This window comes from Semicossyphus pulcher, unplaced genomic scaffold (assembly GCF_022749685.1).
Source record: "Semicossyphus pulcher isolate SPU_LCO1_2020_fin unplaced genomic scaffold, fSemPul1.0.p SCAF_14, whole genome shotgun sequence".
Lineage (NCBI taxonomy): Eukaryota > Metazoa > Chordata > Actinopteri > Labriformes > Labridae > Semicossyphus > Semicossyphus pulcher.
In genome coordinates this window covers 11,585,531-11,613,353 of record NW_027211648.1, presented here as the reverse complement: position 1 = coordinate 11,613,353, position 27,823 = coordinate 11,585,531, and the positions used below count along the sequence as shown (strand labels likewise).

Here is a 27,823-nt window from a genome sequence, read left to right as displayed (position 1 = left end):
CCTCAGCCGAGAGGGATTACGACTTTGTTTTAATGCCCCATAGAAAACTTTGCAGAAGCTTATTTATTGGAACACCTTATCCTTTTAATGGTAAAAGGCGAGACCTTGAATTTTTTGGAGGAAGTTGGAGGATTTCCTGTCATCTTTGGGAAAAAAGACTCCAACCATTTTATGGTCTGAGAGTAGAGGCGTAGAATGACAATTTGTTAGGAACAGCCATTAAAACGTTTCATTTCCAAGAGCCAGTTGTAACTTAACGTGTTTGCTTGAATCGCGAGTATTCATGGACATCGACCTCGTGTCTCCCCGCTGCTTCTCGACGTTTAGTTTTCCATGCATGTGTAGATATGGAAAGCCTCCTTGTCCTTGGCCCTGCTCAAACCTGCCTTTGTGCTTGCTTTGGCCGAGTCCCTCTCCCTCCCTGCCTGTAGACTGGTTGCGTCTGTGTTTACGTAACCATATATATCTGAGAGGAAACTCGTGAAACATTAATCTCTCTACTTTTTAACCCTGATGAATTTCTACATTTTCCAGCTGTGCGGCATGGCATATTTATGCTCAGGCTCTATTGCTGAAAACAGCTCTGTCATTGTAAATGAATCACTGTCCAAGACTAAAGAGTGTGTGTGTGTGTAAACTTAGAAAACTGCACAAATACATATTCAGCCGTTAAAAGTTGCAGCAAAACTTCCATGCAGCGTCTTTGTCATTCATCCCCGGCCTCAAATCAGGGCACACGAGCCTGACACTTGTCACAGAGCTGTTGGCAGATGAGCGTCCCTCACTCATCGCGTTGATGAGACAATGTCTCATGTCACATCCTCTGTCAGCTGGTCACACCTGCATCACGGCCTCACTGGGCACATACTACTTCCCCCCCTGTTCTGCTTCCTCTTCTTGTAACTCTGACCTGCGTCGACTCAGAGAACCGGTCCTGGGTATGTCAGCGTAAGAGCAGCTGGTTTTTGTGAGCCGTTTTGTTTTTCTTCTTCCACCGCTCAGTACGGTCGAGGACTGACACGTGGTGAGTCATCTCGCCAGCACAAAGGAAGAGCACGTCTTTCAACAGCTGCTTCAGACGCGCAGCCCCACCAATTTACCGACGGGAATGTCTCTGAAAGCCTTTTAGAACGAGGTTTTGCCCAGTGTTTGTTTTGCAAAGTCGCTCGCTAAGCTTGCATGTCCATTTGTTGCTTTATTTTGACAGATCAGGGACTGCACAAAGGGATTTAGCTTCTGTGTATATAAGCAGTGCACCATCTTGTTAGAATTGGGTGTAACTCAAAACAGTAAAATTGGTCCAAACTGTCTTTTGTACCTCGTGCACACATCCTATCACTCCTTCGCCAACTCTGGGAGTCACCTTGGAGTCTGCACAGAATGCTAATGAGGATGCTGATTTAAAACAAATAAGTGTCTCCTCCTGCTTTGCCCACGCTAAGCTTCCTGTCAGTTCGGCATGTCTGAGTTGTCAGGACAGCCCAACACGCCCCGGGACGACGTCCGCATTACATTAAACACAACCGCTTGACCCGAGCTGGCCCTCATCCCCCTGTACCACATCTACTCGGGGGGCGGCTACAACGAGGTCCAACCCCTCCTCGTCCATGTTCCCACCATGTAAGGGGAACAGGGGAGAACAATCCCATTACATTACAACAAGGCCCAGAGCTGATCTAATGGAGAGAACATTAAAACCATGTCGCGTCCAGTCACTTACTTGATGGATCCTGGGAGGAAGAGATGGAGAGGGGACGGAGTGTTGGGGGGAGAAGGGGGGAAGGGACCGGAGGCTGCGGGGTTAGAAGGGGTGTTGATGCGCCATTGGGAAGCTTGTAATGGTACCTCGGTGCCCTTGAGCAAACTGTCATTCAAACCACTTTAATTAATTTCCTCACTTTATCGCCGCCAACAGGAAGCAGCGTTAGAAAGTCCATGTCAACAACTTTAGATCGGATCAAATGGAATATGCAGAGTTGTATCTGTAATAGCAAAGATCTGCCAACGCTGTCAGACTGGTCTGAATCAGGCATGTTGGAAACCTACCATTTTGCAAAATGGAGCTTTGTATTGTTAGGGTGTATAATTAAGACCTCATTGTGACAGCCATTGAGAGAGAGCTAATGAGGGTTCTGATGTATTCCATATGAATATGAATATTGAATTTTTAATATTTTATGGCTTTCTAATTGCCTTGGTTGCCGTTAATGGCTTTGACTGTTGAATATTACCCTGACTGAATGTGTGACGCGCCTAAGTACCTCCGAGCTGAGAGCTTGGAATAAAAAAAAAAAACCGCCGCATTCTCAAGCTGAATTCTTCTTCGCTTTATGATCGCCGCGTATGTATCTCTGGGGCAGATACATATCTCGACTGAAGGCACGCCCGTGACTGTGAATACATTTGAACCACTCTTTAACTCCCTTACTAAGATGAATGTATATATAATTACAAAGTATATCACGCACGCTACCTTGATATAGAGTTTAATGGCCGTATCGTTTCTTTGTGGAGCATGTCTGCTGGCCTTAATCTTCCCCACAGCTGACATCTTAATAACTCAGCCCTCTCCATCCATTTCCACGGGAGACGTCCGGATGTTGGGGAAGGATTAGTTTAATGAATTTGACAATTAGTAACAGAAGTTAATGACTGCATGGGGCTAAGTACCCTGATGGACATGGCTAGGGGGGGACTGAGGGCTTCCATTGCTGTGGGCCATAGATCCTCATTAATAGCTTCTCTGCCTGCTGGAGAGGACAGGGGAAGCCGGGCCGGGCCTTTGTTTAGTCTGCCTCTGAAGGGGTTGCACTGTTGCGCAACGCCACGCCAGAATTAGTCCCGCTCGGGGCGTGAGTTAATGCCGGGGCCTGGGGGTCCTGGATCAGGTGAAGCTTCCTTTAATGAGCGAGGGTCATTAAACGTTGAAAAAAAGAAAAGGGACGTGGACCCGGGGCAGGCGGGGAGCGCGTTCTGCGGGTCTTGTGCCAACAGTCATGAAGAAAGAAAAGTGGCTCGTGGGTCACGAGGGGTCCCGATGACCTCTGACTTAATTTATCGCCATGTTAGCTTCTCTTACCCAGACTGCACCGCTAATGCAGTCAAAACATCGTTTAGCCTGATAGCGCTCATAAAGATTTTATTATTATTTATTATTATACCGGCTTCATGAGCTACCTTGTCGCATTGTCAGGTATTCCCACAATAAAGCATTTTGATAAATTCTTCAGCTAAGCATAAAATCAAAGTTTGTGTTTTTTATGGCATTATGAATACACATGAAACAATTCCCATAAAAGCCATCAATTCAGATTTATACACACACATTCCACTTTTTTTCCCCGATAATTCATCCCACCTTTCCCACAGAGGATGAGAAAGTATGTCTAGAATCTGAGTAGCGTTCGCCGCCCCCTCATTCCTGCCTCGTCTGTCTCCCGGTGAAGCCATAATAGCGAAGAAAACACGACCGCATCCAAAAATAATCATGTTCCGAAGCCGTTTGCCAAAAGCTCTACTAGCTGGAGTCTCCATTCAAAACATAAGGGTTGTGTGAGAAAAAATGTACTCTCGTGTTATCATTGGTGGCGACTGGGTATTACAAGGAGGCATGATGTAATGCAACGAGAGCGGAGCCGTTTAATTGGAGGCCCCGGCCTGCGACGAGCCGGCCTCCAGAGAGCAGCGGAGACGTGCGTTACGAGACCGGGACGTTGTTTGCTGTTTCTCTGATGCTCTGTTATTCTGTCAGGCTAAGTCTGGTCCTGCCAAGTTTAAAGCCGAGGGACCAAATTGGTGTCGATGTGGCGCGCTCATTCAACGCTCCCAATTCTGATCCCTGTTTCCTCTTTCTTCCCGTCTCTCCTTATCCCGCTCTTTACCTCCTAATATGCCTCTTTAGGAAGTGACAGTTGTATTTAGGGAAAAGGTTATCATTGTATTAGAATAGAGTGCCGGCCCTGAGGCTTACCGAGAATTACATGACACCGCCTGCAGCCGCCTTCGCTCTGCGCTGGGCTGAAATGTTATCAGTCTGACTTAATTACTGTCAGCGGGCAGAGGAATTGACTGTAATGTATGTTACAGTGTTAGACCCATTGGAGAGGTATTAAAACCTAAGCACAACTTAAGATGGTTAACTTTGGGTCAAATAGTTAAATCGTAGCTCTGTTATTTTGTGAACTTTGTACCTAACATCCTCGGCTGCACCGTAAACACCACACACACACACACACACGCACACAAGCACATCCTTTATCTGATTAGCTGGCACGCCTACGTGGAGCCCCGTGTGTGTATGTGTGCGGGATGCACAGTGCGTTGCAGCGCAGCGTCAGGCCCCAGGCAGGGCATGGATTTCATTTAGGAAAGTATCAAAGGTTTACACGCTGTTCGCTTTAATCAGCATGTTTATCAGGCAGAGAAAAATTGCAGGAAGGGACCACGGGGAGAAGGAGGGGCGGAGGGGGCGGAGGGGGGTTATCTTAAGGACCAGTAGCCAGGGAAATTGATAATGGCTACAAGGTAATTTACTGGAGACTTGTGCATCCCTCCACTGCTTCTACCCTTGCCTCTCATTCTAATTACAGCCCGTGTAATGTTCTAATGAATCTGCAGGTGTGTGTGTCTGCAGGGGAGGGACATGATGAAGGTAGGGAAGGGGGTTGTGTGCATGCGAGTCTGTGTTTGTTTGTGCGCGCTGCTCCGAAGATTGAGCGCATCTCACGCCCGTGTCGCTACCTCTCCAGTGCATAGTTGTCTCCCTGTTTGTGAAATATGAATATGATATGAAAAGCAATTAGATTAGACCTCAGCAATATTAAAGATACATGCCACTCACAGGCGCGAGGCTCCACTGACACTTGAAGTTGTCGCTGCAGCTCCAGCCGGGTTTGCAGAGGAGAGGAAGCCGCGGCCAGACGCTCATCTCCCCCACTCGCACTACGCCGCTGATAAGGCCCAGGAACTGCCGCAAGACGTGCCGGTGCCGCCGGTCACACGCTCACATGTACGCGTAAACATACACTCACAGAGGCATGTACGCAAAGGGGATATGGGCTGGACCGAAAAGGCCTTGATACGAGCAGAGTGTAAACATCCCCACAGGATTGCGGTAAAGTGAGAGGAAAGAGCTGCAGGAATTCGCTTTCTTTGTCTGTTTGTGCGTGTGTGTTTGTTTACACGTGTTTGTGTGGTTTTGTTCAGATAACACCACATTGTAGGTTGCGCAAGAAGCATGTAGCCTCACAGGACAGTGACATCATATTGACGTTACAATGCACGCTGCATAATAAAAAGAAATCATAATGCTTAAGTCGCCTCCATCTTCTCCTCCCCACAGGAAAAGGAGGGCGTCGATGCGGTGTCTGCAGGGGCCATCCTCTCCGATTATCAGAGGGTCCGTGTGGAAAATGTGTAAGTCAATCACTTTGTAACTTTAAGTGCGCACACACCCTCTTCTTTCAGGCCTCTGAACTCCAATGACGCACGCTCTGAAGGAAAAGAGTACATCCTCTGTAGCCTTTAGCTCACTGTGCGCTCCAGACTTGGACTGAGTTTTATCTAAACACGCACACACTGGAGTTTTGTTTATGCCGTTTTATTTAGACTGTCTCTGATTTTATGGTGCAGCTTTGTTTTTATGAAGCATTGTTTTAAAGGGAAGGTATGAAACTGATCATTTCATACGTAAAAACGTCTTATTCTTCCGTCTTATTCGCAGTGCGATGAGATCTCCTTCTCCTGACACAGATACTCGCACGTCTTTCTTATTCGTGTTTTGTTCTATTCATTGTGTTTCTTTCCCTTCTGTCCTCTCCCTTTGTTCTCTCTTGTTCTAAACTTACACAGACTGGACGCACCGCAGCACAAAGCTCTCTTCTTATTAACAAATCCTGCTGCCAGTCAATTTCTCTTTCCCCTTACACACACTGGATACGTGCACATAAACACGGCATTTCTTGAGAGGAACGCATTTAAGTGCAGCCTTTTTGGCCTTGTGGATGTTTCACGAGTTTATGCGACGGACAAGCCGCTGCGTCAGTTGCGTGTTGGCATGTCCTGCGGGACTATCACGGTGGCAGCCTCCCCCAAAACAGAAAGCGTGCCCGGCCCAGCCGGCTTTGAAGTCGTCCTGAAGTTGGCAAATATTCAATATTAACCTTCTCTTACTGCCCTTTCTCTTCCCTTTCACCTGTTCCCCAGATGTTTGCGGCTAGGTTTGCAGCCCCTGGCCTACCTGTGGCGCCAACACCAAGAGTCCCTGCTCTCTGCGATGATATCATCAGACCTCCACGCTATCCTCATCAAAGTCGCCGCCTTTGGTGAGTTTGCGTCTCGCTCTTTTGTGTGTCAGGCAGCTGGCGAGCAGTCTGACATCCCCTCCCTTCTCGTCCTGTTTTTACTCTCATTTGTACTTTCTCTAAAGGTGCCGTGTTGGTTTAGCGCTGCTTGGCACGAGGATCGAAGGCACCGAATTGGGATAAGTGAGGGACAGGAGGAGGAGAAAGGGAGGTGTAACCAGAGAGGAAAAGAGAGACAAGCAGACTAATGCCCGAATCATTAATCCACGGCTTAGCAGCGGTGTTGAGACTTGTGCCAGCGGCAAAGGTATTGAAGCAGAGAACAATATGAAAAGATAAGACGCACAGAGGGAGGAGGGAGGGAGGGAGGGAGGGAGGTGTGCTGTGGCGTTGGCTGCTGAGAAATAATCACGGGTGATTTCCCCGCACATTAATGCAACCTGTCAATGAGCGAAACACTGCTTTCTCTGCTTGTGCATAGCTCAGAATACGCGGTCCGTGAAGCGAAGATTAAAATCTCTCATTTACGTTTCTCAACTGCTTCAGCACTGAGGGAAGAGGTTAATGTGGTGTCACCTACTCTCTACCTGCCTGTTTTGGAGCCCGAGGACAGGAAGATCAGATTACCGAATAACAAGAGAGAGTTTAAAAGAAAAAAAGTTTTCTTTTTCTCCTCGCAGGTACATGATGTTACCATCCCTACCTGTATCTACTTGACAGTGCAGCTGGATTTCCTTTTTTGACGGAGCCGGTGATGAATGATAATTACGGCTACAAATGGTTCTTTTTACTCTCACGGCGATAGATCATCACGGAGACACTGTTTACGTGCCGTTAAGTGCTTGTTGTCACCTTTGCTAGCAATCAGTCGAATAAAGGGGTCCACGGCTGACTGATGACCCGAAGAGCTGAGTGGAGAGTTCAAGATTCGCCGCATGTCTTTCAGCGCTTCTCAGGGAATGCACGCGTCCCGCCATTTATCATTGGTTCTGTATTTTCTGGACCCATTCCTCACTTTTAATCGTCTCATGATAAAGGACTTTTAGGCAATAAATAGTAGTCCTGTCAGATGCCCGTCAAAGGAGGGATGATGTCAGACTTTTCCAGTCAATGTATTTTTATTCTTTTACACTTGTAACCAGATAAGATCTCAGTCTGTGTTTATATTAATTGATGCATCATAATTTCCCTCCTCAACAACCACACCTTAAAGACCTCAGTCACCTTGTAACCCAGCCGCCCCCGCCCAGCTTTCCACCCCGCACACAACTTAGTCTAAAAGCAAATTCTCAGCATTTTTTGGAAGATTATAATTAGAAAGGAAAATTGCCTTGGGTGCCTTTGAGTGCGTATCTCGGGCCTCCTGCTGTCTGTGTTTGCGCGGGTGTGTGTGCGTGTGTGTTTTGGCTACAGCTAAAAAGGAAAGATCTTATCAGCCCTGACTCCTCACCTGTCCCGAGGCGGTGGTAATTAGAAAGGAGAGAATTGAATAGGGGTGCAAGCGCCCGGGGCATTTTAGGCAGCACTCTTATAATTGCAGCTTTGGTGGGAGCAGGTCTGAGCAACGAGGTGTGCTGTTCAGGGGAGATTGGGTGACAGAAGGGCGTACCTGGTGGCCTTTGGTGTTTGCACACGCTTGTGTGTGTGTGTGTGTGTGTGTGTGTGTGTGTGTGCGAGATGAGCCAGATTTGGAGGGATTTACTCGTGCAGACATCATGATGACAAAAACAAGTCTCACAGGGCAAAGGTTAAGTCTGCGTGTGAACTGACAGCCAACACTGCTTATGATACTCTGTGCTGGTATGAAATAGGTTCTGGTTGGCTCAAGTCATTCAAGATTAATATTCTTTCATTAGGCGCTCAGAAAGACAGGTGGAAATTAGCAGTGAATGGATAAAGGGGGGGAAAAAAACTCTTTTTTTTAAGGGCGGATATATTCCTTGATGACAAATCCCTGTAGTGAAAAGACAGCTGTCCAAATGCAGGATGATCCTCTAAGTGAATTTTCCAGAAGTGTTCATTTGCGTGATGATGGCAGCCGAGAACCACAAAAGAGAGAAAGAGGATTTTAGTCTTTGAAGATGCCAAATTGCATGTAGTGGAGTAAGTTCAGCTATCTGAGTCTAAGCCTATGAATGTCAAAAAAAAAGCTTCTAATTAGCAATAAAAAAAAAATCTTAAAGGGAGATTTTTGTTTGGGATCTGTCTCTTTATAATGCATTAATATCTGCAGCTATCCGTGCTAATTGGCAATCCCAAAAGCTGCTATAAAATATGCATGTAATTAGTTAATTGATTGATTAGCGCAGGTGTGTGCGAGGGCACAGGTTCAGCAGCTAATTGGTCCTCAGCTCCGGAGATAATTGGCACGTGTGAGATCAGGGTCTATCCGCCTGAAAACCTTTTATCACTGCATGATCTTTTACCCTTCACACCATCGGAGCCTTTGTGCCGCGAAGACGGGGATTATGTCACAAATTTGCTTTCAATGATCACCTCATCCTCTTAAAGGCACAGGGTATGATTTAATTTATACATAAAGGACAGTTAATGTTGAGAAGGATTCAAATAATGTACTGAATTATTTCTCCATATGGAAGTCAATTAAAGGAAATTGAAGAGCTTTCATTCTACATTCCTACAACACCCAGCGTGCATTGCGCCCCTCCCTCTGAAAGGAACGGCCCAGTGAGAGACGCTGGAGTGAAATACCACCATTTTCAGTACAGGCAATGGCTCAGAGCGGTGCAGAATCTGAAATATGACGAGAATATATCGGTGGATTGTCTAAAACATCTTCAGGTGTGCAGTCTACATTTCAAACCTGACGATTTTGAACGAGACATCAGAGGCGGGTGTCCTTGATTGAGGAAGTGTAGCTCAGCAAGCTCGCTGGCCTCCGTCGGATGACGTGTTTTATGTACAGTAGTCTGGCAGAGGTCTATTGGAGAAGCGGATAGCGTCGTCCAAAGGCACAGAGTGAAATTGCATTTTTTTCCTACCATAATGACATTACCTCCCTATAATAGCGTGATAAGACTGAGGTTGAAAATTGGCGAACTGGCCCTTAAACAATCAATCAATTTTTATTTGTATAGCGCCAAACCATAACCAAAGTTATCTCGAGACACCACAGCAGGTCCAACATGAATCACCATGAGTAGCACTTAGCAACATTCGGCACATTGGCGAGGAAAAACTTCCTTTTAACAGGCAGAAACCTCAAGCAGAACCAGACTCACGTTGAACAGCCATCTGCCTCGACTGGATGGGCCGAAAAATGGGATAGAAGGAGATGCAGGATAGAGACAGGCAAGGAGAGCAACAACAACATATGTCCTTGTTACATCAACAACAGGTAATACATACAACTTTTAAGGACTACAAAGCTGTCATCTTTGAATCACTGGCTTTGTCAGTTTAACAAAACCCAAAAATATTCAGTTATATGTCACTTAAAATAAAAGAAAGTGTGAGGACTGGGGGCTGCACAGTGAGAAGGTATCTAGTTCAGGTCCAGCTTCAGAAGTAGAGGGCCTTTCTGTGTGGAGTTTGCATGTTCTCCCCGTGCATGCGCGGGTTCCCTCCGGGTACTCCGGCTTCCTCCCACAGTCCAAAGACATGCTCGTTAGGTTCATTGGTGACTCTAAAATTGTCCGTAGGTGTGAGTGTGAGCCTGTGATTGACTGGCGATAAGGCCAGGGTGTAACCCGCCTCATTGCTCTCACACTTTGGCTTTTAATGAAAATTAATAAGATCCAGGATATTTAAAATGTGTTCAACCCAAAAGAAAATAAACGAAAGAATAAGGAAGTACCTGGACCTGTTGGCCCTGCTAACTTCTGACCTTTTCTTGACTGTTGATTAACATTTAGTGTCGGGGTCTAGGTTGAGCTGAAGTGTGTGAGTGTGATAGGCAGCAAAAACTCTCCTATAATGATCCATACATTTTCACAGGTTACTTTTGTCCGGTTATGTTCTGTATGGTTGTAAGTACTCCCAGTTTCTCTTCTCTGATTTGTTGGTCTGAGAAGATTTCCTCTTGATGTGATTGCTACACAATTCCTGCTGCCTATTATTCTGTTCACAGACGCTGAATTTCAGATAAGAGCCTGACAAATTTCACATATAACCTTAATCTTATCATCCTTTGTACGGTACCCGCCTCCCTCCCTTTTCCTTTCTTCCTCTCCGTTCTGTATTTCTCTCACTCTCTTGCGAAGATTAGGTGATAGTGAACAGCTATTGTTTTGGCGGGGTTCTTTGAGAGCGTTGCTTAAAGGCTGATGCAGCTCACCTACTAGGGAGGAGATGCTTATTTCATCCATTTAAAGGCTAAAATGTTACACATCATGAATCCAATTTTCTCTGCCTTTTCTCTCTGAAGGCAGGGATTAAAGCCGAGCTGTCAGCTGGCACGCCAGATCTTAAGACAACCCGCGGATGTCTGCGATACTGCGCTCGGCTCAGCTCAGGCGGTATCTAGAATCTCTCAGCTTTTAATTTAGCATTAGGCTCAGTAAGCAAAATCACAAGCAGCTTCAATTAAGTAGGTACCTCGCTGCTGTGGGTTTACATGAATGAAGCTCTTCAGGGTGGGAAGAGGCCAATCACTATCATTAAAAAGAATTAGTGCAAAAGTGTGCTCTGGAAATAATTGCCATTGACTTCTATGAGGGGAGAAGTCAGAGATCAGGGGATATTTTTTAGCAGAATCAAAGGTAAGTGTTGTAAGCAGCTTTGTCAGCAGTGTGTTTTGTAATTTGTAAGTAATGATCATACTTTTTATTTTTTGGGACTTTTTAGTCGTCCCCCCCCCCCCCCCCCCCCCCCCCACACACACACACACACACTTTTATCACTCTTGGTTCAGCAACTCTGACACCGGCATAAAAATGTAGAGAGACTTCAGGTGGAGCGACACGTTTCTTTATAAAATAAATACAAATACATTTGTGAGCTGCAATTACGTGACTTATACTATGTGTCATCAACCATTTCTAACGGTGTTTCAAATGTGTGTTTAATCAGCGTGATCAGCCACTTGACGGTAACTCTTGGAAACGAAAGCACGCCGTATCCTACTTTCTGTCACGCCGTGTTTGCGCTTGCATGTGTAGCCGCTAAATGTAAACACTCGGCGGTACGTCTGCTGCATTACCAAGGGGCCAATATGTAGCCACAGCGTTAGAAAGCACCGGGATGAGGCGCTGCAGGTAACGGCAAAACACACACTGAAAAGACGCCATGCATGGGGCGGTTGTGGCTCAGTGGCTCAGTGGTAGAGTCGGTTGTCTTTCAATCGGAAGGTCAGAGGTTCAATCCCCAGCTGCCTCAGTCTACATGTCGAAATGTCCTTGGGCAATTGCTCCCGCTGGCATTGCATGGCATGGATGTCTATGTCCAGGGTGGATGTGTGTGAATGTGACATGTGAATGAGTGGTCGCAAAGACTAAAAAAGCGCTATACAAGTACAGTCCATTTACCATAAGTACAGTCCATAACTAAAAGCCTGCCTCGATCATCCCACCAGCATGATCGGTGACGGCAGCAGCGTCACATGCAGGCAGGTGACACACAGTTCACTCTATGCTCCGATGAAGAGCTGCACTCATGTGTGCAGACGGACTTTGGTTGGTGAGTACTCCTTTTTGCACAAAGCAACATTAAAGTAGCAGCTCAACGTGTTGCACTTTATTTGCCCCACAATCGCACGTCCTGCGATGTGACTATTGCACATACGATGGTTAAACCATTTATCGTGCAGCCCTAATTGTGTCTTATAATCTTCTGCAAAAATGTTTAAAACATCATTTTTTATACCTCAAAACATTAACTAACTTAAGTGTCCAAATGGCTCTTGTAAACTTTTTATTCTTCGCTAATTTCAACCCACTAAATGTCAACAAGCTTCTTAAAAAATGCTCTCCCTCATTACTGGACTCCCTGCTTTTAAAGTTCACTGCGTTTAATTGGAGTTTTATAGGATAATACGAGGTAAAAAGGCCTTTTAAAGGAGCACCATTCCTCTCGGCCCCTCTCAGGGAAGCTCCTCTCCCTCCAAAGTGCGGTCTCGCTGTCTCTGGCGGCAGACTAATGGCAGCTTCTAGTGGGCTTATTTGGGTTTAATGTGGCATAATGAGGTTAGGTAATTGGGTTTAGGTCAAGTTGTAAAACAGGTTCAGAGGAGACAGAGATGTGAAGATCATGTAAATGAGAGGTGTTAGATCGCTGAAGGCTCACACCGGTGGCTACTCAAAGACTTCTCAAAGCGTGGATCATACAGGCAGGAGCTCGTTCCACTCATCCTCATTTCCAAACGGTCTCAGTAACCTTAAGTCAGTCCGGAGCATCAATTAGGAAAACACTCATACAAGTGCTAAGTGGTCTTGGGAGAAATGCGGCCATATTAATGCCGTCTTTGTATCATTTTATCACTCACTCCTGTCTTCCTAGATTCCCCTCATCCTCATCATGTATCATATATTATTTAAGAGCAGGGAAGTTAATGAACATATTAAAAAACGTGGCATCCCCTCAGCAATTTGGAGCCAATTATTAAAATTTGTTAAAAGGCATGACTAATTAAAGAGGATATTTAAATGGGATTGAATTTTAATGCTTTTTTCCTCCCTCCTTATTACCTTTGTGGCAGGGTTAAGATGAGAGGATGTTGAGATTAGATATTCTCACACTAATTAAGACCACAGATCCCCTGGGAAGAGAATAAGGGGCCTGCTGATTCTCTCCCTCCACACTTTCTCCATCCTCCCCTTCCTGCCCCTGCAGTGCCGGACCACCGGAGCCCGCAGGAGAGACACAGCTGGGATTAAGATGAACCCTGGATGGGATGCGACGTCCCTCCTTCACATCTCCTCTTCTATTTTCCAATCGTCTCCAATCCATTGCTCCCCATGGGGCCGACGGATGACACGTTAACCTTTGAGGTTGTCAGGCCATGAGAGAGGAGAGATTCTCACATTACGATTAACTTTGGTCCTTTAATTAAACACATGAGCGTGCTGATGAACAGGCCCACGTGATGCCTCGGTATAGAGGCGCTATATCGGATTTTCAGGGAAATTACTACGGACAATTCAGCATCTTTTTTTCTTGCGATGGCATTACTGTCATAACTGCATGTCACTCAGAATAGGTTATTAGTAAGTTGTTAATAATTATCAGGAAAAGAGAATGGGTAAGCCGGCGACTGTTACTTATTCCTCTAACTTTGTTTTTGTAGGATAAGACTCCGGTGGCAAGAACATATGACTACATGGTTTGGAATTCCCATTTAAAATGTAGCATTTTATACTCATGTCCTGTTATGTTTTTAGTGCTCTATTGTTTTTAAGGAGCACCTGCTACTCTGGACTTTTGTTTTTGTAGGAACAGGGAAAAATGTACTGTAGGCTGTGCTTTTATTGTGGAGGGAAGTGTTTACAGGGTGAGACAGAGTTCAGTGTGGTGGGAACAGGTGCCTGAAACAGCATTGGGAAAGTAGAGTGTCCACTATTTAACTACACGATTTTACTCCTGCTAATATAAAATTCCTTAATAGGAAGTGGTCAAAGTGATTATCTTTTGGAAAAGCTATGGTCTAGATAAGGGATAATGTATAATGAGCAGGTTGTTATTGCGGAATGGACAAACCCTAACCCTGACAGGTGTCTCACCCTGAATTGATTTCCTCCTGGGCTTCCATCCCGCTTACTACATGTTTTTTTCAACTTACAAAACATAAATAATTTGATGCAAAATATTAATTTGAAAATTATTTTATTGTTAAAAATGCTTATATTTCCATTTTCCATCTAAAAATAGTCCATTACACTCACAGTGAGAGCTGCGTCCATAGCAATGTTTAACTCTAACTTAAAATGAGCTAACCTAGCTGTTGTTACTCGCATTAAAATGAGCTAACCTAGCTGTTATTACTCACATTAAAATGAGCTAACCTAGCTGTTATTACTCACATTAAAATGACCTAACCTAGCTGTTATTACTCACATTAAAATGAGCTAACCTAGCTGTTGTTACTTGCATTAAAATGACCTAACCTAGTTGCTTTCACTCATTTTAAAATGAGCTAACCTAGCTGTTGTTACTTGCATTAAAATGAGCTAACCTAGCTGTAGTTACTCATATTAATATAAGCTAATCAAGCTGTTATTATTCACATTAAAATGAGCTAACATAGCTGTTGTTACTCGCATTCAAATTAGCAAACCTTCCTGTTGTTATTCAAATTCAAATTAGCTAACCTAGCTGTTCTTACTCACATTAAAATGAGCTAACATAGCTGTTGTTACTCGCATTCAAATTAGCAAACCTTCCTGTTGTTATTCAAATTAAAATTAGCTAACCTAGCTGTTCTTACTCACGTTAAAATGAGCTAACCTAGCTGTTGTTACTCACATTAAAATGAGCTAACCTAGCTGCTATTGTTCACATTAAAGTAAGCTAACCTAGCTGTTATTACTAGCAACGGTCTGTTCCCAGTAATAACGGTTTGCTATCGAGAAATAACAGACCTTGGAATGCTGTACATAACCAATCAGAATCAAGTATTTAACACAGCCATGTAATAAATTTAGATATTTAATTAAAGGGCAATGGTTTTCTCTTTTTTCTTTGTCTGTATATTAAAGGGCAACCCGCTTGTATTTTAACAATACAGCAACTCTGGGTATTCATGCACTGCTCTCCTCTAACCGTCTTTCCCCTCCTCCTTTTCTCTCCCATGCCTGTGACTCACTTCCATGCACCATTTCAGGGGAAGGGGAGGGAAAAGGCAAATAAACAAGATCTCTTTCCAGAGTTTATGTTCTCAAAGGGAACTAGATGAGGGGGCGACGGGCTGCGGGGGCGTGGGGGGTCTGTGGCCAGCAATTGAAAAACTGTTGCCCTTACCCGGAGAGATCTGTGTACACTACTTCCAAAGTCAAACAAATAGATCCAGGGTGCAGGTTTACGTGTGTGTTTGTGCGACTGCCCGTAAACCTCCCCGCCTGTCATCTTCAATCACTGTTCTCTGTTCCTGATCAGGCCTCTCTCCCCTCTCTTTCCATACGTGTGTCTGTGGGAAATGGTGTTTGTGTGTGTATTTCTGACTATGTGTGTGTTTTCCTATGTCCCTGTGTGCGTTTCCCACGTGGGTGCCAGGCCTGGATCCAGAGAAGCACTTAGGAAAACCTCTGGCTGACATGGAGCCCTATCTGAAACAGGTCAGAGACTGGTAGATACTCTAACACCCTGTTTACACTCTTGACTGCACTACTTCCAAGTATTTCGACATCATTATTCTCTGCCTAACTGAAGATAATGCTGGAAGTCTTTCCTTATTTTATTGCAATATTAGGGATGCACAATATTATCGGCACGATATCGGTATCTGCAGATTATGGCAGATATTTCTGCCCATATTTTCCACCGATAAAATAGCTTTAATTTTGCCGAAATGCTCGATGATTCCCTAAAAAAAGAAAAGAAGGGAGATGAGAGAGATGTGACATACAAATAAATATGGCATTTTGTACATAACCTAAGTTTAAGTACTACCCAGTGAATGTGTACATTTTAAAAAACACTGTATTATGTTATTTCTGCATCTGCCAGTGGACCACTACGATAAGAGGTAGGGCAGGCATGATATCAATTCCACTACAGAGGACACTTGATGTTCTCTGCAATTAGGTGGAAAAAAACATGTACGTAATATATCGGTTTTGAAATCAGCAATCTGCAAAAAGTGTTGGAAAATACCGGCACATCGGATACCCCGAATTAAAGGGATAGCTCGGGTTTTTTGAAGTGGGGTTGTATGATGTACTCAGTCAGTCAGCATGGTCCCTGTTTTGAGAAGCCAGCCGGAGTTTGTACACGGAAGCTAAGCTAAGCAAGCGCTGCTGAAGATGGGGCCACAAGTTCCTCGTCCTTTAGCTGCTTAAAAGTCCTACATAAGAAAAAAAACATTTCAGTTCAAGTGTACGCTGTATTTTATTTTGTTGTTACCGTTTCACCTTGGCCTCAGACAGCAATTTCTACTCTGCACAGCTGCCCTGTATACCTACGCTTCTGTTGGGGTCAGCGGTTTATAGAAGAGACAAAACAAAAACAAACAAAAGAAAATACAATACACTCTTGCTAAAGCTTACTATTGATAAGTACCTCATACAACCCCACTTAAAAAAAACCCAACTATCCCTTTAAAGTTTATTATGTTATTTTTCCTTTTAAACTCCTTAAAAGGACATACACATCTAAATTAAACATTTTGACCCTTTTTCTGTAGGTCATGTGAGATTTTTATTATTATCATTTCTAATATATAATGTTTAATTTCTTCAAATTATTTTAATGCGTTTTCTTTTCATTGATCAGCTCTCCGAGAAGTACGGCGTTCATATCTGTGGAGAAGGAGGTGAATATGAAACCTTTACCCTTGATTGTCCCCTCTTCAAAAAGAAGATCGTAATGTGAGTAAAGCCATTAAACGTACAGCAGTTTGTCCGTATTGACTGTATAGTGTACGTTTTTCAAAGTGCCAACAAAACTGTATGTGAACGTTTTTTTGTGCTTGTGTGCAGTGATGCAGCGGAGACAGTGATCCACTCAGCAGATGCCTTTGCTCCAGTCGGCTACCTTCGCTTCACCGCGATGCACACCGAGAGCAAAGACGGCGTGAGTCAAACTTCTCAAAGAATCCATGAGCGTTACTTTGTTTTACAAATAAGATCAATGCTGCCAAATTCTGAATCAATGATTTCACAACAAAAGTTTTAAGCTGCTTTGGGGTAGATTACTTTAAAACCACTCTGAGAGGGCAAAACAAATACAAGAACAAAACCTTTTGGTGTCTGATAACTTTGTCGAAGCAGAAGAGAAACACGGCACCGTAGGGCGCGGTTCACATCGACCTCCAGAGGGCCTCCCTTTCCTTTGCTCTCGGTCTCTCCCTCCATCGCTCGCTCTCTCTCCTCTAGCTCCACATGGCCTACTTTGACGTCTGCAATATTCACTGCAGCCTGAAACTAGGCCCAGCTTAATAAACATGTCCGCTCACATTAAGGCGCTTTGCATTCAGGTAGCTGGCTAAGCGGACGCAGACGAGGGGGTTGCGGGGAGGGTTAGTAGGAATTGGCTTTTGGTATATTGGAAGGAGCTAAACGGGGCGTCACAGACGAGAAGGGTGACACTTTGAAACATTGTACTTTCCCTGCGAGTCCAGGCGGCTTTATAATCCTTAAATTATTGTCTGAAATTCTGCCATGGAGACTCCTTTATGTGTGCTTTTAATTACTGTGGTTTAAACTGTCTGGTTGAATCAGACACCTCCTCGCTGATGAGTGTTACCGGCAACAGGAAGTGCTGCTTGAATGCTGGGGAGGCAGCGAGGTTATGCTTCTCGCCTGCAGCTCGACATGTCTCCGGGGTAAAGCGTGTGATTTGCGCGTGTCTTTATTTGCTCGTCACACAGTAATGTGTATGTTTGATTTTGTTTGTGTGTTCCTGTTTGTAGCCTCGCGTGCGTGTTTTCGGTGGGGGGCTGGGACTGTTATGGACAGAAAACATACCCCCATCCCACAACCTCCGTGACCCTGCAGCCTCACTACACCCCTACAGCTATATATTTTTTCACTCCCCACGCCGCCTCGCTCCCACCCCCATCACACAAACACACGCTCACAACAGACCCTGTAGCCCCTACTAGGTTGCTGGGGGAAGAGCAGGGAGATCCAGGGCCTGCGAGGAGAGGAGAGGGGAGGGGAGGAGGGGGGGGGGGCAACCACGGGAGAACCTGCCCTGGTTCAGCCTTCTGAAGCTCTTCTCGTCAGGGTGACAGATCTGCGGTGACACCAGCACTAGAGGAAACCGCACCGGGCTCAGGGGGTGGGGAAGGACCACCATCATTTGCCCTCCGTTAATGCTAGTCAAGCTATTTTTCATGCTGGCCAGGAGAGAGGGGCTGAAGTATAATTAATTTGATTATCATATGGCCTAATGCGGCTGACAGCAGATGAGGGGGGTTGAATGAGTGTTGGGGGGAGCGTCGAGGAGATATGAAATATGTATTTAAATGCGTGACGGCCCAGCAGGATTTGGCAGGTAATATGTACGCCTTAGAGAACGGTAATGATTTGTTATTTAAATACGTAGAGGCAAAGTATAAGTAAACAGAAGGGGAAAAAAACGGGTGAAATCCAAAACATGTCTCACCCATCCAGTCGTGAGTTTTGACTGACAGCCAGCCTGATTGAATCTACAGTATCAGAAAACACCACTCCATACTCGCCTGAACTGTGAATATGTTAGAGTGTTGTTTCATATTCATTCACCTTGAAGTTATGTCTGTCTGGGCCCTTGTCATGAAAGACTGACACACAGCCCGCTCGGTGGGGTATTTGAAAAAAGGGCCGACTAATTATACAGCATTTTGTCTGTCTTTGCAAAAGGCTCCGCGCTCTTTGGTGGGCGTTTGGCCTGATGTATTCCCTGTGGTGCTTTATTGCAGGATGTGGTGGCGAGAGCTTTGCCCCATGGTACTTGTCCTTGCCAGAGCGCCATTGACAAGATGACTGAGGAGGTGGAATATGCTGATCAAGCTGAAGACAAGCAGCAAGAATTTACATCAAATTGTGACCTTAGTTGTCAGCGGGGCCACGGTGAGACTCATTTATGGTGAAACATGCACACGCTGACATGCATGCTTGAGTGTGTATTTATGTGTGTGTGTCAGAGGATGTTTGCGCTCTTTGAATCTGTGTCATGCGGCCGGCATCATGATGCTTGTGTTTCTGAGTGACTGTTTGACAAGAGCTGTCATTTCAGCAGTGTATTTGTGACAGTCTGTGTATTCATTTCTTCTGTGACATGGACCACCTATGCATGGATTATCTCCCATACAGCCGTCTTCCTGGTTCTATATAAAGATAAAAAGAAATAACTTACTTATTAAAGGGCCGGTTTGCCGATTTTCAACCGGTAGCATTTCAACCGGTAGCATTTCACTCCAGCGTCTCTCGCTGGGCCGTTCCTTTCAGAGGCAGGTGCGCAATGCACTCTGGGTGTTGTAGGAATGTAGAATGGCCGAAACCACAAGCTGTTTGTATGACTTTCTCCACAGCTATGCTGCCAATTTCAAATATTATTGCTTCTATCGATTACAGAGAACACCAGCTTTGACTGACAGTGGCTTTTTCCAGGGGAGACTTGCTCCTTTAAGTCTTGATCAAGCATTGTGCGCTGCCCATTCATGTTTCTGCATCTCTTCCTGCAGATCGTCCTTCATCCTGCTCACCAAGAAGCTCCAACGGCTTCCAGTGGATCGCCGGCATCAACGGCCTTCAGAGCCAAGAACCCGGCATCCAGGCCCAGACTTGTGCAGCTTTCACACAGCTGCAAAGTAAGGGAGAGAAAGCACTGAGCAAGAGAGTGAATCTTTGGTGTACATGCTTTTTAATATCTACTACAAAATTCCTTTTTGCCTCTCTGAAATCGGCTAAGTTAAAGGCACACAGAACGACACTCACAAGTAAACTAACCTTTAATAAGTCATGTTTTCTTTGCTCAAATAAAGACTACATCTTGATCTATGATCAAGGGGAGATGATACAGAATTCCTTTGTCCAGGGGTGATTGAAGCAGCTCAGTGGAACAGACTCTGCAGGGCTTTCTTTACTAGACGAGCCCAAAAAAAAATGAGGAGAAACATATGGGGAAAACTTCAGTGTCCCTTGGGTGTCTTTCTTTCTCCTTGCTGTGTTGTGCTAAAGACGCACGAGGAGGTGTGGCAGAGCTTGAGAAGTCGTTCCTTATTCAAAAGTGCTTGTCAACCCGGCAGGCAAAACCCTGCATGTCAGAGACAGCGTCCGTCACAGGAACGGGATGGCGTGCCGGCCACCAAACAAGGACAAGCACTTCAAATTAAACAAACCCAAGCATCTTTTAAAACACACACACACATAACAGTGCCGTCATGTTGGGTGGGTTATCGCTTTTGCCCTGCAGAAGTTTAAAAGTGCACGCTTTTACAGTGTATCTAACTCTTTTTTTTTTTCTCTCTCCCTTTTTTTGATGGAGAAAGAGGAGCGAAAGATGAAAAGCATATTTAATGTTTATCGTGGTGCTCGGCTGAACAGCCTTCACAGTGCCGAGACAATATTAAACAAGTTAATATTTAATGAACAACCTCTTTGTATGAGGGCGAAGTAGTCTGAGACGCTAGTGTTGGCAAAGGAAAAACAAACTTGAAGCTCTTTCAAATGGTTGTAGGGAGAAAGGCTTTGCTTTGAGCCTTTGAGCCTGCGTTTGCATCCAAAGCCTGCGATGTGCACACATATTGTATTAGACGTTAGGCGCTTTATAGAAAGGGACAAACAATGTAACATGTTTAAAGCAGCTTCAATTGATTTCAGTGTTTGAAACTAAACTGCAATGGTTTATAGCGTTCATATGAGACTGACTATATGTTAGGTATCACCCCGACTCCATGAGTACTTTGACTGTAGCAGTGGTAGAAAAAATAACTCCTCACAAGAGGAAAATAAAACATAAATACACACTGGATTAAGTTTACAGAGGTTCACCAAAACCGTGAGTCTCAAAACGGACTTGCACGAAATTGTGCGACCAGTTAAAAACAAGGGTGTATCGGAGCCGAATGCTGCAATTGTTTTCTTTACAAGCTATTTTGCCTGTGTAAACATGGCAGATGCGGTAAAGTGCATTGCTTAATACTTGCACTGCTTCTCTTCCAAGTTTTGCATATAAAGTACACAACAACATTTAGGAAATGCGTCCAAATTACAAATAAATTAGCGTTACAAAGACAGAGTACATTTATGGTAAATTAGGTTAAGTAACTATTCTCAATACAAATGTCTTGGTATTTTAATCGACGAGGCTCTCTCTTTTTTACACCACAAATTCAGCAGTTGGTAAAAAGATTCAAACTAAAACCTATTTTAGAATCAAATCCTGCCTTTCTTTGAGTCAACAAAGACACCACTGTGCACATGTCTATGCTGGACTATTGTGATGTTTTGTACATGCACGCATCTCCTCAAAGCTTACATGCTCTGTCTGGACACTAAAACACCCCCAGAATCAGAATCAGGGTTATTTTGGCCAAGTAGGTTTTGACATACAAGGAATTTGTTTTGGTGCATTCTGGTGTATTCTTATTTACAAGTCTATTTTAAGTCTGCCTCCCTCGTACCTTCTAACCTACATCAGACAGACAGTGCAGGAACTTGTTTTCTGTGACCTTTTCTTACTCACTGTCCCAAAGTCAGAACTGAACTGGGGACAGAGGTGTTTAAGTTTGCTGCACCCTTTACGTGGAACAAATTACAAAAAGACCTGGAACTTAAAGGGTGTTATGTTAATTTCAAGCTTCATATTTCACTCTGTGATACCTGTGGAGTAGCTTAGCATCATTTACAGTTAAAAAAACTCCTGATTTTTCTCACACTGGTGCTCTGTGCAGGCCCTCACACAGCCTCTGCCTGTAACGACTCAGTCAGCTCTGTCCCTTTAAGAAACCCTGCCCCTACAAGCCAGCTTTCTTCTGATTGGCCAGCTCTCTGAAGCCTGCTGAGGGGCAGTGTTTGAGGCACGCCTCCTACCCTATGGCCGTGTTGCAGAGTTGACAGCTAAGAGTAAGCTTCACTTACACTTTGTGACATCACAAAGTGAAGCGTCTGTAGAAGTCTGTCCGAAAGCCTTTTTTAGCAGGGGATTACTCCAACATACTTTTACCTACAGATTTGAAACTTCACACGTTTAATATGAACATCCAACACTGTATATATGTTAAAATGTGAAACAGCATAATACCCTCTCTTTAAGAAACTTATCTCACTGGATGCTTTTAAGGTGATCTTGAATAACTTGGAGGCAGGCACATCTGGCTGTAGATGTTCTGCTTGATATACTTATGATTGTGGATGATTTAGTCAAAGTTTGACTGGTTTTACTCGTTTTTTCATATTATAGTCATGTGCCCTTTATTATGTTTGTATTATGCTCATTGTCAGTCAGAAACTTTGTTAATGTACCGCTGCCCATCTTGGCCAGGACTCTCTTTAAAAAAAGAAGATATTTTTAATCTCTTTTTATCCTGGTAAAAATAAAGGTTAAATAAATAAAGATTATATGATTCACAGTATAATGTGTCGCCTGTGTCCAGGTGAGTTGGAGAGCAGAGGATGGAAGATGAAGGACATCATCCTGGTTCACCTGTATGTGAGGAGCATGGAAGACTTTGGTCCACTCAACACCGTCTATAAGAAACACTTCGGCATAAACCCGCCTGCCAGGTAAAGCTGCAGACACACACGCACACGTCTTTCCTGGTCTTTTAATGCTCTCTCAGGAAACATCTTTGCACTGAAACTCCAAAGCTTCAGCAGCAGTTTTATTCTCACTTTGCATTCAATCCTATTTTTCACTCTTCTCCTTGCAGGGTGTGTGTCCAGGCTCCTCTACCTGCCGGTCAGCTGCTGCAGATGGACTGCCTGCTCCACAACTGGACCCAGCCTCTTGAAGAAGGCTGCTTTCGTGAGAAGGACGCCCTGCATGTCCAGAGCCTGTCCCACTGGGCCCCAGCTAACATCGGGCCCTACAGCCAGGCCTTCAGGGTAAGAATCCAAGGTCTACAAAAGGGCCACGTTAATAGACTAATCAATTATTCCATTTAATTGTTCCTCCACGATGTCAGTTGAATTTTCTTCTCCGTATTCATTACATCTATTTGTCATTTCATGTCATTTCAACCACGTAGTTTACACAACTTGTTTGGCTCCTGATTGCAAATGATAATGAAACCTCCTGGTCTGTGGATCTGAGCCAAAAACAAGGGATATTATTATCTTTGTGACATTGTTAGCTAAGCAATTCACGCCATGGGAAGGTAAGTAATGGATTAATGGAGGCGTACCAAGGTTTCATTTGGTGAATGATGAATCTGGCTGGTGATTCCTCTGATGCTTTGTTGTGTTTGACTCACACAAAGCATTCAAAGAGTCTCGGATTACGCGAAATACTTTCAGTGTGTCTCTCTTGTCTGTGTTTACGTATAGATGCACGCGTGCAGATGCATGAGATTGTTGCTTTGTGCGATAGTTTGTCCTCATTACTTTTTTTTATGTATACATGTAAATATGTGTCCCTCTTGTATTTGGCAGTGTGTTTCCAGTTTTGCACTTGTTTGTAAAGCTGGGAGTTAAACTTCTTTCATATTGTTTCAAACGCAGAAAGAGTTTGGAATTCAAAGGCAGAGCAGAGGAAGTGTGGGCCGCGGTTGCACGGTTGGCTTGGTGTTTTGTTTACCCAGTGTGTATTATATGGGATTACACTTGTCAAGGTACTGTCAACAAGGATAGTGTCCATCTCCTCCACACTGTCCTTGATCCTGCAGCCAAATCCGTCTATGAGTGAGAACATGTGTGGATTAGCCGTTCGTTCAGAGCCTGACGGCATATCTCACCAGTGTGTCACTGAAGCTCAGAGGATCTTGTGCTGCTTGGATTCCTGAGATGTAACCTACAGAGTCGGGTTTGCTTCTAACATGGCAGCAGTGTTTGATTTTCTCAATGGAGTCTCATTGAGACATGAAATTGAAGTCAGCTGCGGGCATGTGCTATTGCCTCTGGAAAACAGTCTAATCTCTCATTCCTCTAATGATCGTTCATATCCAAAGCAATTTGAGAAAACAATGAGAAGGGTTCGGTCGCTCAGAGCGGTGCGCCGCACTTCTTACGACCCCTGCGTCTCCTCTCAGTGTGCCTGCTCCTCCTCCACGCTACAATGACTTAATTTGATCAAAAATGTATTAACAACTCTTCAATACAGCCAGGGATTTTTACATATTGATACAATTACCCCCTTGCTGTGAGGAAGCATGAAGTGCAACCCCTCCGCTCACCAGAACTACGTTGGCTCCATCTTAATGACAGTTTTCCTCTGTGACGGTTGCCGTGTGACACCATGGTGAGAGCGGCTGCAACAGGGACAGAGAAGCTGAGACCAAATAACCTGGGGGAAAAAAATTAGCAATTATAAACGCCGTGTTGAACTTGAAATTAAAGAATTTCTGATCTTAATTATGTCCAGAGAATTTAATCAGTTTTGTGAAGCAGAGGTGGTTTTGTGACGATCTCTTTAGATGATTCCGATTTACTTTCTTGTTTCCAGCATAGCCTAGTTATGCTAACCATTTTAAACCATAGACTGTATAAAAAGATGGACGACATGACAGCTCCCTAAAAGTGAAGCCAAATCATCTCTATCGCCCCCTGCTGACTGGCTGCAGTATAGGTCATTAAGCCCGCCTCCTCCATGTTAACAGATGGGACATGAGTCAAACTATAAAATCAAAATACACGCAAAATAAAGGTTTCTCAAACATGGTTTCTGTCATATTAGATAGTTCTTCTCATGCTGATTTATTGTCCAAGTTTTCATTTTTCTAAGTTTATTTTTAATTAGTTATTTGATTCTGTAAAAAGGATGATTGACAGCTCTGTTGACAAATACGGCTCCTGCAGCCGATCTGTTCTGGATTAGCAGAGTGGAGGTTTCCATATCTGCGAATGTCTGCTTTAGACCAACACAAGAAGCTGTTCTGCTGTTAAATACGCCCATGTGCTGGATCCTTACTCTTTTTTCCGGTAAGTTAAGTGTGTGTTTTGGTTAGCGGAAGTGGCTATGGCGGCTCCACCCGCCGATCTCTACTGCGCAACTCTGGCTCCAAATGACGTCACCATCGCAAGATGTCAGCGCCCGTCACAGGGGCTGTTTTAACTTCAATGTCGTACAATGAGAGCAGATGAAGACGTCGTCCATCTACATATACAGTCATTGTTTTAAACTTATGTAGTGAAATTAGGCTTCAAACTGACCAATGCTCTACTGGGACCAGTGCATTCACTTGACAAGCGTCCAGTGGCTTGAGAGCCAGCACATGGCTGCTGACAGAACACGGCACTGTGGCCCTGCAGGATTCGCCTGCAGTAGGTCCCCGCGATGAAGAGAGCTTCTGGTGGAGGTGGAGAGGAGCGACATTAGGGACTGGCATGTGATGGATGCTGGACCTTCAAACGCCATCCATCTCTTCATCTATCTGCCTGCCGTGTCATGTCTCTGAGCGTCAGCTCTCGGGAGCGGCATGCTGACTGAATGTCGACTTGGCCTGGCGAGCTGACAGATTCAGATCTGACTTGATTTAAAGAATTAGTTAACCTTTATCATGTCAAAGCTGGGGCCCTCGTGGTGTGTTGTATGTTAATGCGTGATACACAGGTAGTTTAGGTGAAAGCCCCGAGCTATAGAGAGAAAAACAGCGATTTAATTCATGCTTTGTTTTTACATCCCGCTTCCTAACCTGATTGACGTGTTTTTAGAGGATGCCACACCAAAATATGTATTTATCATTTTTGAGTGCGTTAGTATCAAAGTTCTTGTCACTAATTGTTTTGTTTTGCTGCCTTTTTTATCAGAGATCTAATGCAAATCCACTGTCATTTGTTCTAAACATCATTTGCATAATCTAATTAAGATATAAGAAATTGCACTCTTTCATTACATCAGTCAATTCATCACAAACAAAAGATGCTCTCAGACATCAAAACGAATCCTCTCATTACAACAAAAGCAAAGTAATGGCGTGCTTTTAAAATAAATAAAAGTTATTGCTGCATTTTCTGTCACTTGTTTCTCAGAGGGAGCTTTTAAACAATCCCGCTGCATTAACATAAAAGCAGGGAGGAAAAAGAGCTTCTTTAGGCAGCAATGTTCCACTTTTTTTACACACAAATCCATTTGTGCTTATAAAAAATGATCACGCTTAGCTGGAAGAAAATTGACCGATGATTTACTCGAGTCAGAGTTAACAAGAGGAGCCTCAAACTGCTGGATTTTTTTCCACATCTATTTAGATTAATGCAGCCATTCCCTTTGGAGCCACATTTACGGAGGCAAACACAATAGCCAACCCGAGTCTGAATAGAGAGACTATCAGTTGTATGGTTGTTAAACATCTCCTCTTTCCTGTTAAGGTAAGTGGCTCACCCCTGGGATATTTGCCGGGAAATTATACTCACTGATCAGATTCTGCGGGGTGTGTTTTGGGAGCCGACTGCGCTAGCCTCAGGTTGCTGCCGAACACTAACCCCCCTCGCCTCATTCCCCTAATTGTGAGTGACAGTCAATATCGTGGAAGGCTGTCTAGCACAAGCTCGGCGATAGGATTTGCATTGGATTTTGAAAATTGTCAAAGTGGACTGTGAGGCATCAGGAGGGAAGTGGATCTGACGCTGCCAATTAGCGTCAAAGAGGAGGAGTGCGCCGTGGCGGCTGGTGGAATTTGAATAATCTTCTCACAGGAGTTTAAATGTCTTAAAACAATGAGTTCAACTTTGTTTGACCCGCTTGATGAGGAGTTCAGAGGTCGGGATGAGTCATAGGGAGGTTGGGCCACACATGTTGGGCCAGAAAGAGAGACTGAAAGAAAAGCATAGGTGGAAGTTTTTTCTGCTTGTTGGAAAACTCATTTTGATTTTGTTTCTTTCAGTCAAAAAGTTGTATAAAAGTTTATTATTATTAATTTATTTATTTATTTAGTAAGGATTCCTATTAGTAATTACCAAAGTAACAAGAATTCTTCCTGCGGTACAAACGTGTCAAAACAGAACAAGATATTCAGGCATCACACAACGGACAATCTTCAACCTCAACAGAAGGAAACAAAATAAAAACACCAAAAACAAACGTCACATTCAGTCTCACCAAAACAGTAAATGTTTAAAGCAGTAGTTAACTTATCTTAGGCTTAGCCTTATTTTTGTAAGTCCTTCAAATATAATCCACCTTTATTTACAGATTGTCATTTAAAGCTCCTGTGAGGAAGTTTGTGTTGATTTTGGCGCCCCCTGTGGACAAAGCCGTACCTCTTATCTCTTTGCTGAATGTGTCCTGTACATGCTTAAGTGGTGATTTTTAACAAAAAATCTCATCCTGCCTTCTTTAACAGTCATATCTATCACTCACTTTGAATTTTTGCCCTGGAAAATGTAAACAAAGGCAGCGTGCAGTTGATCGCTATCGTCTGGCACCTTCCCCCCCGCCAGCAGTTTCAGACATTAAAAATAACTATATAGAAATAATTAATCTCGTCGCTGATGGTCTGGTTTGCTTTTGTAGGTCATAAAGAGTAATCAGAATTATTTTCAGTCTGGGCCTTAACCAGCGAAAAATGGAGCTTTAATAATTGCGCTTTTTAATTTATTTTAAAAAAAAAGATCTTACTGATGATCATTTGGGTTAAATGTAGTGGTTGTTGTTCTAGTTTAACACACTCCCATACATTACAGATTAGGGATGAGTCATGATTTTCAAATATTTGAATAGTCATTAGTTTATGAAAAAAATCAAAAACTTAATGCGACTATTATCTCAATTTATATATATACCGTATATATAAATAAATGTCATTGCTTTTAGCGGTGCCTGGTTGTAAT

General features: G+C 43.9%; 1 protein-coding gene across 3 annotated transcripts in view; it reads left to right on the top strand.

Moving 5' to 3' along the window:
- The window catches only part of dph6 (diphthamine biosynthesis 6), a 63,517-nt gene that overhangs the window by 9,847 nt on the left and 25,847 nt on the right, over nucleotides 1–27,823 (top strand). Inside the window, exons 4-12 of one of the 3 annotated variants that reach the window (XM_069662401.1) lie at nucleotides 5,342–5,415; nucleotides 6,205–6,323; nucleotides 15,468–15,529; nucleotides 16,686–16,780; nucleotides 16,892–16,985; nucleotides 18,817–18,964; nucleotides 19,543–19,707; nucleotides 22,495–22,624; nucleotides 22,771–22,945. In XM_069662401.1, the coding sequence (XP_069518502.1) occupies nucleotides 5,342–5,415; nucleotides 6,205–6,323; nucleotides 15,468–15,529; nucleotides 16,686–16,780; nucleotides 16,892–16,985; nucleotides 18,817–18,964; nucleotides 19,543–19,707; nucleotides 22,495–22,624; nucleotides 22,771–22,945 (1,062 nt within the window). Of the gene's footprint in view, nucleotides 1–5,341; nucleotides 5,416–6,204; nucleotides 6,324–15,467; nucleotides 15,530–16,685; nucleotides 16,781–16,891; nucleotides 17,025–18,816; nucleotides 18,968–19,542; nucleotides 19,708–22,494; nucleotides 22,625–22,770; nucleotides 22,946–27,823 lie in introns of all 3 variants that reach the window. The other 2 variants (XM_069662402.1, XM_069662400.1) reach the window with 2 other exon arrangements.